This window comes from Centrocercus urophasianus, unplaced genomic scaffold, assembly GCF_019232065.1.
Source record: "Centrocercus urophasianus isolate 14NV4802_14NV808 unplaced genomic scaffold, USGS_Curo_1.0 seq_21, whole genome shotgun sequence".
NCBI lineage: Eukaryota > Metazoa > Chordata > Aves > Galliformes > Phasianidae > Centrocercus > Centrocercus urophasianus.
The window spans coordinates 21,440,950-21,454,553 of NW_024884767.1; the positions used below are offsets into that span (position 1 = coordinate 21,440,950).

At 38.9% G+C, this 13,604-nt stretch overlaps 1 protein-coding gene across 6 annotated transcripts in view; it reads right to left on the bottom strand.

Moving 5' to 3' along the window:
* Positions 1–13,604, bottom strand: part of SEMA4D (semaphorin 4D) — an 88,051-nt gene that overhangs the window by 23,454 nt on the left and 50,993 nt on the right. For 3 of the 6 annotated variants that reach the window (XM_042823111.1, XM_042823114.1, XM_042823112.1), the window contains exon 2: positions 1,138–1,530. In XM_042823111.1, the coding sequence (XP_042679045.1) occupies positions 1,138–1,231 (94 nt within the window). In that variant the 5' untranslated portion in view covers positions 1,232–1,530. Of the gene's footprint in view, positions 1–1,137; positions 1,531–3,505; positions 4,056–4,588; positions 4,684–9,515; positions 9,580–10,645; positions 10,777–13,604 lie in introns of those variants that run through there. The other 3 variants (XM_042823110.1, XM_042823113.1, XM_042823115.1) reach the window with 3 other exon arrangements.

Consider the following 13,604-nt stretch of genomic DNA (forward strand, 5'->3'; position numbering starts at 1 on the left):
TAGACTTTGTAAAAGAGACTACTAGAAGTCTAATTTAGTTTCATTTTTAAGAGACAGACAGAAAACATACAACTACTCCCAGTTCTAACACAAAAAATTGCACCTTTTCATCTGTAGAACTTGGGAAACACTTATTTTAAATTAGATTCACAAGCATGCATTTTAAAATGTTTCACTTTGCAGGAAAATATTTTCTAAATGGATGAGTTGGTTCACACAATTCTAGATGTTAATTCCTCCAATGAACTAAAATTCCACTTCTATTCAAAGCTTCTCATACTTCAATGCAATAATAAATATAATAATAATAAAGTATATCCTACAGCCATCTCATAAATCAGCTATCTACGTTCTTAACCTCCATGCGTCTTTCCCTGTGGTGTGACTCTTCAGCATCTAACATTTTTACTTAAGGCTGCTTCCTCACAGTACCCACATATTTGTTTGGTTACAGCATTCCAGGGTTGCTAATCATAAGCAATAGTAAAAGCACAAGTTAAAAAATCTTTTAAATGCCAAAATATCCTGATACTTGAAAGTGCAGGAAAAAGAGAAAAGTTCAACAACAGCAAGCAACTACTTTACAGCCTGTACTCTACAGCTCTCTTCAGACCCAGGCTGAACAATTACATCATAAGCCTACAGGAATATCTGATCCTTCATCGCTTCATCTGCCACCTCCTGCTAACTGTATTGGGAGGTTACAACTACTTGCCGCAACTTCCAAGTACAGCAAAAGAAGGTTCTGAGAAAAAGGCTACAAAGGTTCTACTCATCACAGAACACTGCCAGAAGAGGACCAAATGTTTAATTCTGTTCAGGCCTAAAGTCAAAATAACTTACTGAAAACAAAATAGCTGCTGAGTTTTCTTCTTGGAGCAAGATTCAGCTGCAAGATCCTCCAACTGAGAAATTTGAATCTGAAAATCCTCTTTTAAAAAGTGACATTTTCATAACTGTTTGGAGGATATGCAATCAGTCAACTCAGAGCCCAAGTGACTTTTGAATTTTCTGGTCCAAAGCACTACAGACAGGCTGAGCAGGACTACAAACTGACCAAACTTCCTGTAGGCAGGCTGGAAGAACATACACATGTTGCAATGCCCCACATTACACTAATGAAGTTTCTCTTCTTACCTCTGTGTTCCCAAGTGATTCTTGGTACAGGACCAAATGCCACTGCCAATTCCAGCAAAACAACCCAAGCTGAATAAAAAGCAAGCAGAGTCATCTTCAGTTCCCTTGCTCCTTGAGATTCCCTGGATAGCTGCAGCAGGTAGCGTTTCTTTAGCAAAAGAAATGCAAATTCCACGTAGTATCAGAAACCAGGTATTTCAGATTTTGAGAGCAGTGTAAAAGGATTGTTCCAGCCTGTCTTGTAAGTATTTACTTTCAGCAGATCACTTCTTCAAGGGGACACACACTTTCCAGGATGCTAAATACAGACTACCCACACTCTCCACAGGCTGCAGAGCTGCTGAGAAGCGCTACCGAACGCATTCTTCAGTTTCATTGAAGAAATAAATGATGCTGTGGAGAGAGGAGGGGAGCAAGAAGTAGAACAGAAAACAAACAGGATTGCCAAAAATAGCATAATGCATGCACTTATCTTGCAGTACTTCTACAACTGCCTACACTGCTTAATTTGGATTAAGAGTGCATCTATTGGTGAAAATAAAACACCCCACACATTACACGACAAAAAGGTAGTCAACGTAAGCAGTCGCTTCAATCTAGAGTCTGTGGTATGAATATTTTGAGCTGTCACTTATGTTTGATGCTCAAAATTTGACTTCAATGTACATATTTTCTTATTTTAAATAGTGAGTAAAAGAAAAATCACCTTCTATGATAAATACACAAATAAAGACAAAAAGAAACCAGTAGGACTAATTTCAGAAAGCAAACAACATAAGAAGTGCAGCTTAATGCTAAATGCTATTTATATAAACCTGCCTCATCTCCCATTATTGGGATCTTATGAGCAGAAATGACATTTTTAGCAGTGTCTTTTTATGCACTCAGGAATGGAGTAGAAAGGAATTTAGCTAACAAAAAGCTAAAAAAATAACAAACAACAAACAACAACAAAAAAAAAACAAAAAGCATACAAAAATAAAGGAAGAAAATGCTTAAATATTCGAAGTGTTCAGTAGTCATAGGGAAGTCAGTCTGTCTCCAAGCAGTTGTTCTCAGGCCCAGAAGAGCTCTGTCCTCAGTTATCATTCAATTTCCAAAGACATCTTCACACAAGCCTTCAATTCTCCACTTTTCTGTGATCACTCCTTGGTAAAGGGTCTTGCAAGTATTTACCTTCAGTAGACTGGTGAGAGGGGGATGCATTTATCACCCACTAAATTAATGTGTTTTGGTAACTGTTTGGAGTTCTCCACGGGGCTGTACATTTTAGGGGTAGGAGTGCACAAAATGCAAGCTGCACTTTGCAGCAGGGTACTGAGCATTTCAAAACCCTAAGTGCCGTTTAAACAGGGCAGTACCCGAAGATGCCAGACATAAAAGCTATGAAAAGCTGCAGTGAGAATATCTCTAGGGAGAGAGGGTGGTATCTAGTGCCAACGTCCCTCCACAAGATAAACAAGCATAGGCTAAGAACCTCTGGAAACTGCAGAAAGGATTCACTGTGAACTAGAAATAACATGATGGAGTAGAAGACATCAGAAGCTTTTACATCTGTTTTACTGAATGATTACAGATAAAGTTAAAAAATAACTTTGTTCTTCCTACAAATCTTTTGCCTAACCAGAAAAAAAATTAAAAATACAACTTGCTCAAGCAAAGCATTGTATTTTATTATCATCATTATTTAATTCTCAGTTTGGGTCAGATTTAACTATGGTAATGGAAAATACAAAAAAATCGTTTCTCGAGTCACTGTAATTTCAATTAACCTTACTAGGCTTTTTTGTATTGTACCTTTCCTGTTTACATACAGTCAAGCAACTTTGTGCTTTGCTATCCAAAACATTAAGAGCACCCATGCATCAGAATTACAGAAATACCATGCACATTGTGATGCAGACAGTCTTACAGGTAAGTATTTAAAGAAGAAACAGTAATTAAATGATTACTTTCAAGGCAGCCTACTAATCTTATTTTAATGGAAAGGTCAGGGGAAAAACAGCAGTTAGAAGAAACAATTCCACAGCATTATTTCAATACTATACTTTCTTTTCAAGCCACAATGAAAAGTCTCAAAGCAATAATCATTTCCCTTAAACATTTTTTCCCCCCCAAACAGTTGGAACAAAATAGTTCAGCACCAATCCCAATAACAAATGTCAAGTAATGTTTCCAGAGCAGTCTTCTGAATTCCTGTAAATTTTTGGGGCTTAGGAAATCTTCATTATAAACAATCCTGAGTCTTCCCAAAGCCACGGTTATACTTCTAGCCTAGGTCACCTACCTACAGAAAAGCAAAATGGCAATAAAACACATAATATTACCTTCTGAAGAAGACAAAATACCTGGCTGAGTTAGTGCTTACCCTGCTGTGAGCCAGGGAATTCCTCAAAGCAGAAATATGTCCTTTCATGTATAAGTTTGCAAGACACAGCCTTTTCATATTATTAAGTTTGACTGAGAGGAAATTATTTGTTGACCTTAGGTAAAGTTTTGCATATTAAAAAAGGGGTGTGACAGACCACAGTGAACGCTTAGTGCCAAATCACGCAAGATGTTCCTACTCTTGTTAGTTTAAATAATGACTAAAATGCACTCAGGACCCCGTCCTTTAATTTAGCTTTCAATTTAATTACTCCTCCTCTTATCCTTCTTCCCTGCGCTGAAAATTAAAATAACTCCTTAATTCACATCTACTAGGAAGTCACTCACGATCTATTAGAAACTGTTTTTATGTAACATAGGGGTAGAAGGAGCAAAAAAAAGACCATACAATGGCCTGATTTCCAAAGTAGCACACCTCCATCGTGTTCACTTTCTCTCATTAGACTTGAGTGTTTTGTATTTTTGGAAAGTTTGCCTCATAATGCTTTAGGCTTTGTAACAAAATATGAGCTGCAAATCTTGAAAACAAGAACAGTTACAAATGCAAAATTTATAATGCAAAAATAAACTTGAAAAGCTTACTTAAATAATTAAACTAATTAAAGTGACTGCAAGTCTACTTTTCAGTTTTCAGTAAAATTGCTGAAAATTTTCTGAGATAAATTTAAATGACTTAATTTCACTTAAACATTGTGCTTGTTTTTAAATCAACTTCTGATTAAGTGGAGTAAAATAATATGTACACCATGTGCATGAGTTTTCCATATTTGTACTGGTGACTGAAAACAAGGCAACTGCAGTAAAAGTAAAATTAACAGAGCTCCTCTCAGTTTGGCAGAGCACAACTACAAACAGAGAGCCGTGAACCTTCCTGTTAACACACATAATTAGTGCAAAGGCAGAGAAAAGGAAAGAGATAAGCTCCTGCTCTCCCAAAGGATAGAAAAATTTAAGAGTAAGGACCTGCTAGCAGGGAACAAACAATGTGAAATACTAACATAAATTAGGAAACCAGAGAGTTGCTATTTTGACTGTTTCTGAGTCAGAAAAACATCTGCCTCACCTCAGTGGGCATCAAATGAATACTTGATAGATTTATTGGAAATAAAGTGTTCTGGTCCACCTTCTGGAAAAAAAAACAAACAAACAAACAAAAAACACATCACAGAACAGGTTCTGCAATGGGAGAATTTGAGAAACCATTATCAGGACGAAGACTGCTGTCTTTTCCATCCTCCACAGAGAACACAAAAGCAAAGTACACCACAGAGTTGTATGTGGAAAATATTGTCATCTGTTACAGATGCTAATTTCAGTAACTCTTATCACTATTGCATTAGTTGATTAACAAAGTAATAAAATGCAATACCAAACAATAAGAAGTCAGTGCATTCTCCCTGAACAACACTGCAAAGCCTCACTCAAATATGCAACCAGTACCTGGGATACCTGCACAACTCACGTGAATTTTGGAATTTCCAAGACAGGAAATGCACAATTTGGTAACCCTGATTTTGAATTTTTTTTTTCTTTTTCTTTTAATAAGTACTTAGTTACATTGTGCAATGCCTAAATTCTGCTCAGTATTACTCAAAGTGCTAGATGGACCTTTAATTTTCTTGACAATGCCACAGACTGTATGGCAATGGGCAGAGACACTTAACAACACCAGCAGGACAGTTGGGAGCTCATGATAGTTAGCCACACCATACCTACCCTGCCTGCAAAATGGGCACAGGCACCCTGGTCTCATCCTGGCAGTCTACTCACAGCTGTGCACACACACCAAGTGCCCAACAGCATTTTACCCTAACTTTGTACAGCCCTGCACTCTCACTCAGGCCATCTTTTCTTGCCATGCCACATTCTGTGCTTGAGCTCCCACCATCGCCTCCCAAGCGGGGTTTTCAGACCCTAATAAAGGATGAAAACAGCAATGTTGTAAGTTTGCATCTAGTTATAGTAACATAGGTGATGCAAGCCTTTGGTGAGACTGCAAGACAAATGACCACCTAACTCTAGCAAGGAGGAAGACCTTCTCACATTTACAGTTCTCTACCTCTCATCAAATTACTTCAACATCTCCTGCTGCCCAGGCAAGGCAAAGGAGGAGTGGGCTTCCCCTTAAGCAACTGGCTGGCAACCAGGCATCCTCACCCAACCAGAGCAAAACACGCACAACTGTCCTTGACAACTTATCCCACTATTGTTAAGATAGATAAATACAGAAATTTAATTATGCATTAGTAAAAGCTATATGTTACTATGAGAAGACATATATGAAATTCAATACAGGGAGACAAGCAAATTTACAAGCAATCTGCTTCTTCTGGCAAAAACCAGGGGTTAAACAAATCATCTGTCATGAGGGCATAAATTCTAAGTTCTCCCAAAATAATTTTCTTCAAAGGCTTCAAAAAGCCTTAACAGAATACAGATCTCCTTCAATATTTACTGATGCCCACTTGATAACAATTTTTCAGGCTCCATACAAGAAAAAACAAACCACAGAACTATCACTGTGAGAATTCACTAAAACCTGATTTTTTTTTCAATTTGCTTAGCTATTTATTCCAAAAATAGAATGAAAAGTGAGCACTCTTGCATATTAAGCGATCAAAGAGACAGAAACATACAATAAGAGACAGAAACATACAATTTACTTTTGTCAACTGAGTTTTATTTACATAGTTCATTTATTTTAGACTGGTAAGGACAGGCTAGAAATATCCTTTGCTTTAGTTCTCATCCTTTCACAACCTCAAGCACAGTGCCATTTTTAAACTGCGTAACAGAAAACTTCATTTCTACACTTTTCTTTTTTTTCTTTATTGTACAATATCTATAAACACACTTTTTGCTGAGGTGACTAAAAATCTCAAATAATCCAGAGTCCCTTTATGAGTAATATAAATGTAGAGAAACTTAATTATTTACTTTTCAAACTCTATTTTTAAAAATACCTTATAGATACTAGGTTCTAACACTTAAGATAAAGCTTTTAAGATAATTTGAAGCAGTCTGTACCTGCACCACAAAGCCTGTTGGACATGCTAGCTCTAAAAAAGAAAAAGAAATCCAAGGAAATTGAAATTTCCAGTTTTATATCCTGACTAAAATGTTAAGACTTTCCGAGAGCTTAGTCACAGGGCTACAGTCCTCCTGGCATTCATAGTGAGACAACTCCCATGACTAAAGTGATGCCATGAAGGGATAAAGACTCTCTAGGAAGGACGGGTTGGTAAAGGAAGGTGCTTTTTATATGACAGCACAGCTGCAGAGCATGAAGCTCTGCCTAGGGATGAATTAGGAACTGATTGTAAGCTTATGGGTGAGCACAGGTAAAGGTCACACAGTGTCTGACCAGAAAGAACAAGCGGGTGAGGCCTTCTACAGACAGATGGGAACAACCTCACTATTGGAGGCACCGGTCCTCAAGGAGGACTTCAACCTCCTAGTATTTACTGAAGGGAACATAGCAAGATACAGGCAATTCAAGAAGTTCACCACCAATAAGAGGCTTGTTGGAAATGTCAGGATCAAAGGTAGCCTTGGCTGCAATGATTATGACATAGTGGAGTTCAGGATCCTGAGAGCAGGGAGGAGACAAGCTGTTGATGTATAGGCAACAGACCTGCTAAAGAGTCTGTCTGTTTTTGTAGCTCCCCGTTAGATACTGAAAGGCCGCTATCAGGTCACCTTGGAATCTTCTCTTCTCCTGGCTGAACAGCCCCAGCCCTCTCAACCTGCCATCATATGAGAGGTCTTCTATTCTGTGGATGTACTCCAACAGGTCTGCGTCTCTTCTGTACTGAGGACTTCACAGTGCTCCACATGAGACTCACCAGTGTGAAGCAGAGGGGCAGGATCACCTTCCTTGACCTGCTGTCCAATAATTCTTTTGATGCAGTCCATGATACAGTGGACTTAAGCTTTCTTGGGGGGGAAGGAGAGGGGAAGGACCTCCTGGACTTCCCTTTTCTGGTTGAAAGCCCTTCTTGTTCTTTTTGGCATCTTTGCCAAGTTCAGTTCAAACTGGGCCTTGGCTTTTTTGACCCCATCCCTACAGAGCATAGCAACTTCCTTATACTCTTCCCATAGTACCTGCCCATTTCCACTGCCCGTGCATTTTCTTCTTGTTCTTCAGTTTGACCAGCATGTCCTGGTTCAGCCATGCCAGTCTCTTCCCTTCCCTTTCTGACTTGCTACACACCTGAGGATGGAGATCTCTTATGCCCTAAGGAAAGCCTGCTTAAGCATTTGCCAGCTCTGCTTCACACCTTAGTTTCCTAGGCTGTTTAGCTGACTAACTCCCTGAAGAACTAGAGTTTAGCTTTCCTAAAGTTCAGCTTCTTAATTTTCTCTTCGCCTGTCTCATATCCCTCCAAAGCATGACCTCAACCATAGCACAGTCAAGAGAAGTGATCCTTCCCCACTCCTGTACAACGCCAGGGCAAGAAGCAATGGGTACAAACTGAAACACAAGAGGTTCCCTCTGAATATCAGAAAACACATTTTTACTGTGCAGTGGCACAGGTTGCCCAGAGGCTGTAGAGTCTCCTCCTTGGAGATCTTCAAAAGCTACCTGGACATGGTCCTGAAAAACTACTTTTGGTGGTCCTGCTTGAGCATGGACATTAGACCAAGTTGGACTCAGAAATCTCTTTCAATTCAATAATTCTGTGAAGTCTAGTAGAATATTCTCCTTATTCTGCATGATAAATACACAGTTAAGATGTATTCAGGAAACTAATTGTTGAGTTTAAAGCAGGGAATATTTACAACCTTTAGTGGAATACCTGGGTCCTTTTTTTTAAAACCTACATTCCTGATCTTTTCTTAACTACTATGCCAAGCAAAACAAAACAGGAAAAAACAAAAAGAAAGACACAAGAAGACAAAAGGCAAGGATTACTAGAAGACAAACTAAAATGTTGGGAAAAAAAAAAAAAAGAAACCAAAGACTACAAAAGACAAATAAGAGATAATAAGTCTTATTTTCCAGATAACTCTAACTATACTGTCATTAGATCCCAACTCCAAAGATAACATTGAAGAGTAAATGGGTTTGCTTCTTCTTACTTTATCTTCTTTTAAGAACAAGAAAACTCACTCTGGCCTTGGACAACTCAAACTCTGAGACAGCAGAGGCTGAGGGCATTGTTAGAGGCTATGTAAAAGAAAACTAAACAGAAATTATTAGTGTAAAACAGCATGGACAATCAACAAGACCCATCTACAGCTGCAATGCCAGCAACTTTTGCTAACCTGGAGCTATCCCAAATCCAGAATTCAAAATGTGCCCAAGGAAAATACGTGTATAAAACACTTTTCTGCTTCATTGAGTTCTGCTAGACATCGAACCTACGTTGTGACAGTGTCAATGCTACAGCAGAAACTGTTCAACCGCCTAAGAAATAAGGCTGCTGAAACTTCAAGTTCATCTTCCCATACCATATTCTCACACTATCAGATATTGGTGAGCTTCCTCATAATTTCTTCTTAGACTTATGGGTCTGAGTCAATCAATCAAAACTATTTAAAGATGTTAATGGCAACCAATGGTACTATCAAAGGCACCTGAATGTCTTTACCAGCTATTCTTGCTGTTCTTTTTTTTAATAAAAACTATACAGGATGTCCAGCAGTGCTTTCAAAGATTCAGTTGTCTCTGAAAGCAAGGCCACTATCCTTCTGACACATAATCTGCAATCCTGAACAGGACCTTTCGATAACTAACACACAAGTTAGGATATATTTTGTTCTTAAGTGAAAAATGTCCCTTTTCCAGTGAATTTCTTGAAAAAACATTTCAATCTCAAATGGAACAGAATCATCAATCAAGCTTATTATAAAATAATTCATGTTTGCTACACAAAAGAAGAAACTAGCCTTCCTGCTTATGAGTACCTCATGAGTTTAAGATACGTAACAGTCACTAAGAATCATATTGCAATAGCAGGGAGGGGATAACCCGCCTATTACCATACCTGGTACTTCTTGGAAACTCCTGCTCAACCCTGGAACTATGAAGTCATCCTAAACCCTTCTCTTCTGCAAGAGGTAATATACAGAATTTGACATTAATACCACATAAACCCAAAGTGCCATTTTTGCTATGAGAATTATAATAAAACCTCCCCCAGAATTTTGCTTTCATTTCCCAGATTCTCTGTAAGAGACTGTTTCTGACAGAGACCAGAACTGATATATCTGTATCCAATGAGCCAAGATACTGATACTGCACTTAATACAAAAAACAATAAAACAACTACTACGCTGGCTTGACAAAAAGCACATGCACCAGCCCTTTTCCAATTCAGCTTGTTCTCAAGTCTCTCCCAAGTCTACCTGGACAAAATTGTTCAGCATTTGTTTGTGGTAGCAATTACTGATTCCAGTAAGCACCTGGGACCAGTCTCTTACACTGTGACTGAATGCATAAATAATGTTCTAAAAATTCAGACTCCAGCAGTTAGAAAAACAATTAGCTTTATCAAATCCACATACAGCAATTTCAATACTCTCCTGCATTACCAAACTACTCTTAACACAAGCTCAGAGCAAGACTATCTGGATACTTTTAATAAAAAGTAGTGTATTCACACTTGTAGGGTTAGTGTCCTTAAGTACTATTCACCACAGTTCCCATTTTGAATTTGAACACTAAAAATGTTCTTGTCTATTTAATTGGAAAGGGAGCACAATTGGAAACAATTGCTGCTGTACATCTGAAAGCTCAATTCTGGATCCAGAGGATTGTATTTCAAGGCAGACAATACAAAATGCTCAAAAAGAAATAGACCAGACACAAAATTACAAGAAACTGAGATAAATATTACAGGTCTAAAAGGAATGGTGGAACCTATACAATGTATCCTCAAAACTACAATGTCTGCCCTGTTCGTCAACAGAGCAACAGCATGTACTTGAGAGTACATTTTGTGATGTCCAGTATGTTAGCAAATATCAAATAGCTACATCAAACCACCTACTTTTGCTAGAGAAAAATGTCTTCTTTCAGCAATTCAAAATCTTTTTGGTTACAGAAAGGGAAAGCTCTGATTCTTTCACTACAATATTTTTTGGACAAGACACCCCATGGAAATCTGTTCCCTACCTTTGCCATTACCCAGTAGATATTTTTCAATTTTCTAGAAGCAAATAAGCGACTTTTCTGTTGTTGTAAATGCAACCGCTTACCTTTCATTCTGCTTGAGAAAAAAGAACAGCAACAGTGAATCATTCTGGAAACTATGAAGGCCTTCATAAGCTAGCTTACATCTAATCATCACTCTGGCTGTACATGAATGAAGCTGAAATTTGTAATAATGGCCACTTGCCACAGAGATTATGGTTAACTTTGATTTTCAGATGCCAGAGTGCTTCCTAACATTTTATTGCTTCGAGTGCAAACAAACATACTCATTTCAGCTGTAGCTACATTAAAGGGGAAAGAAAATTTTCTTTTGCTCTCCTTAGAGATAACGTCTAATATTATGTGGCTTTTGCAAACGCTAATTATAATGTAGGACTCACATTTAAGTAAATAGTTATAAGTAGACATCAAATTGTTCCAATAAACCTTTGCACCAAATCAGATGATCAGTAGACTTCAGCAGTTCTTATAATGGTTCATCAGTGAACAACCAGCTCCAGGTTTCTAAGCTGAGAGCAGCGACCACGGAGGAGCTGAAAGCCATACAGAGGATGTGGAAAGACCCCAGGCCAGGAAGCTCCCAGATCTCCATGGACGTGGGAGAGGTGGTAAGAAGCTGCAAGGACGTGAAGGCTGCCATGTCTCAGCTCCAAAACTCAGACCTTCATGAACTCTTTATTCCTTCTCAGGGCTTTCCCTCTTGAGACAGAAGGAAGATAGAAGGAAATGCCTGCAACTATTTATCTAGTGGGGGTCTGGGATTTTTTTATTGTTGTTGTTTTTTAAATACAGAAGCACGCAGATTCAGGGTCTAGTGTGAGGGCAGCTAAATGCAATGTCTGCAGTACAAGTCGATTTGATCCCTCAGGTATCTGCTGGCTGCCAGTTTGGACACCTGTTGTCATGCAACAAAATAAGTAACTAGTCACAGACTGTCAAAAACCATGTCATAATTACACATTTTAATTCAACCAGTACTTGAATATAAAATTAATATTCATGTAAATAATTTAAGTTTTAAGGCACTCTGCAGGTCTTACCACTTATGACTCCAAGCTGAGCGGTGCGGTAGACATTGGAAGAAAGGGAAGCCATCCAGAGGGACCTGGACAGACTGGAGAAGTGGGCCCATAAAAACCTAATGAGTTTCAGTAAGGTCAAGTGCAGGGTGCTACACTTAGGTTGGGGCAATCCCAGGTGTTTACACAAACTGGAGGAAGATCTCCTTGAGAGCCTCACAGAGAAGGATTTGGGAGTCCTGATAGACAGAGGCTGGACATGAGCCAGCAGCGTGCACCTGCAGACCAGAAGGCCAACTGTGTTCTGGGCTGCACTAAAAAAAGAGTGGCCAGCAGGGAGAGGGAGGTGATTGTCACTTCTACTCGGCTCTTGTGAGGCCCCATCTGGAGTACTGCATCCAGGCCTGGAGCCACCAGAACAGGAAGAATGTGGAGCTCTTGAAGCAAGCCCAGAGGAGGGCCAATAAGATGATCAGAGGGCTGGAGCGCCTCTCCTATGAGTGGAGGTTGAGGGAACTAGGCTTGTTTAGCTTGGAGAACACTCCGAGAAGACCTCATTGTGGCCTTCCAGTACTTGAAGGGAACATATAAACAGGAAGGGGAATGGCTGTTTATGAAAGTGGATTGCGTTTGGACAACGGGGAATGGTTTTAAACTCAGATGTGGGAGGTTTTGGTTAGATATTAGGAGCAAGTTTTTCACCCAGAGGGTGGTGACACACTGGAACAGGTTGCCCAAGGAGGCTGTGGATGCCCCATCCCTGGAGGCATTCAAGGCCAGGTTGGATGTGGCTCTGGGCAGCCTGGTCTGGTGGTAGGTGACCCTGCTGATAGCAGGGGGGTTGAAACTCGATGATCATTGTGGTGCTTTTCAACCCAGGTCATTCTGTGATTCTACGATTTGACCCAGATCTCTTGTATGATCCATTAGAACAGGTACTGGAAGAGCTCCCTAGCAACCTCAAACACTGTCACGTTTTAAGAGTGACAATCATATTCTAGTGTAAATTTGAGGAAAAGATTTGATTGCTTTAGTAACCATTACTTAAGTTTGGGAGAAAGATACACGGACAACAAAAAAAAAAAAAAATACACCATGAAATTTTTTTCAAATTCATGTTTTGACAACTGTAACTAAATTCTCCAAGATTAAAGAAAACACCTACTGGATTATAAATGAAAGACAGCCTGGAATATATTAAATAGAATAACATGAAAGTCACTTTAAGCAAAATTCACATAAAAGAGCTTCAATCTTTCATATATCTATGCATGTATACATATACATATGTACACACATTCACACGTACATGTTTATTTCTTTGAGGATCTGTTAAACTCCAAAACACACTAACCTGTCATAACGTACTTCTGACTGTCACAGAAACCTGCCGACAAAAAAATAACCTGTACTATTTCCTTCTGTGTACCAGCTACCATCCAAATCAGAAGCATTTATTTAATCCTTTATTTGGCCTTACTCTTTAATGTTGTATGCAGGTAGCTGAGAAAAAGAAGAAAGGAAACAGAAGAAAACTAGCTCATGAGCAAACTGTAAGCACACAGAAAACTCACTGGAAGACCATGGAGGCAAATGTCAACTTCGGGAATGTTTGCATTATTACAACATCATTTACTCATCTTACCAAAATTGTTTTTAGATCAAGACCTTGAAGATTGTGAGTTAGCATTTGGTTTTCATATCTCAAGTCAGCCAGAACCTACTTGTGCTCTAGGAGTCTAAGAAAACTATTTTTAATGGTTGTACAGAAACCACAGGTTAAGCAGACAAGTAGCTACGAATAATTACATCCACACACACTGTTCACATACAGCATGCTAAAAATGTTCTTGTGGCTACTTTGTGTGACTTTAGAGTTTTAAAATAAAATAATTACATGA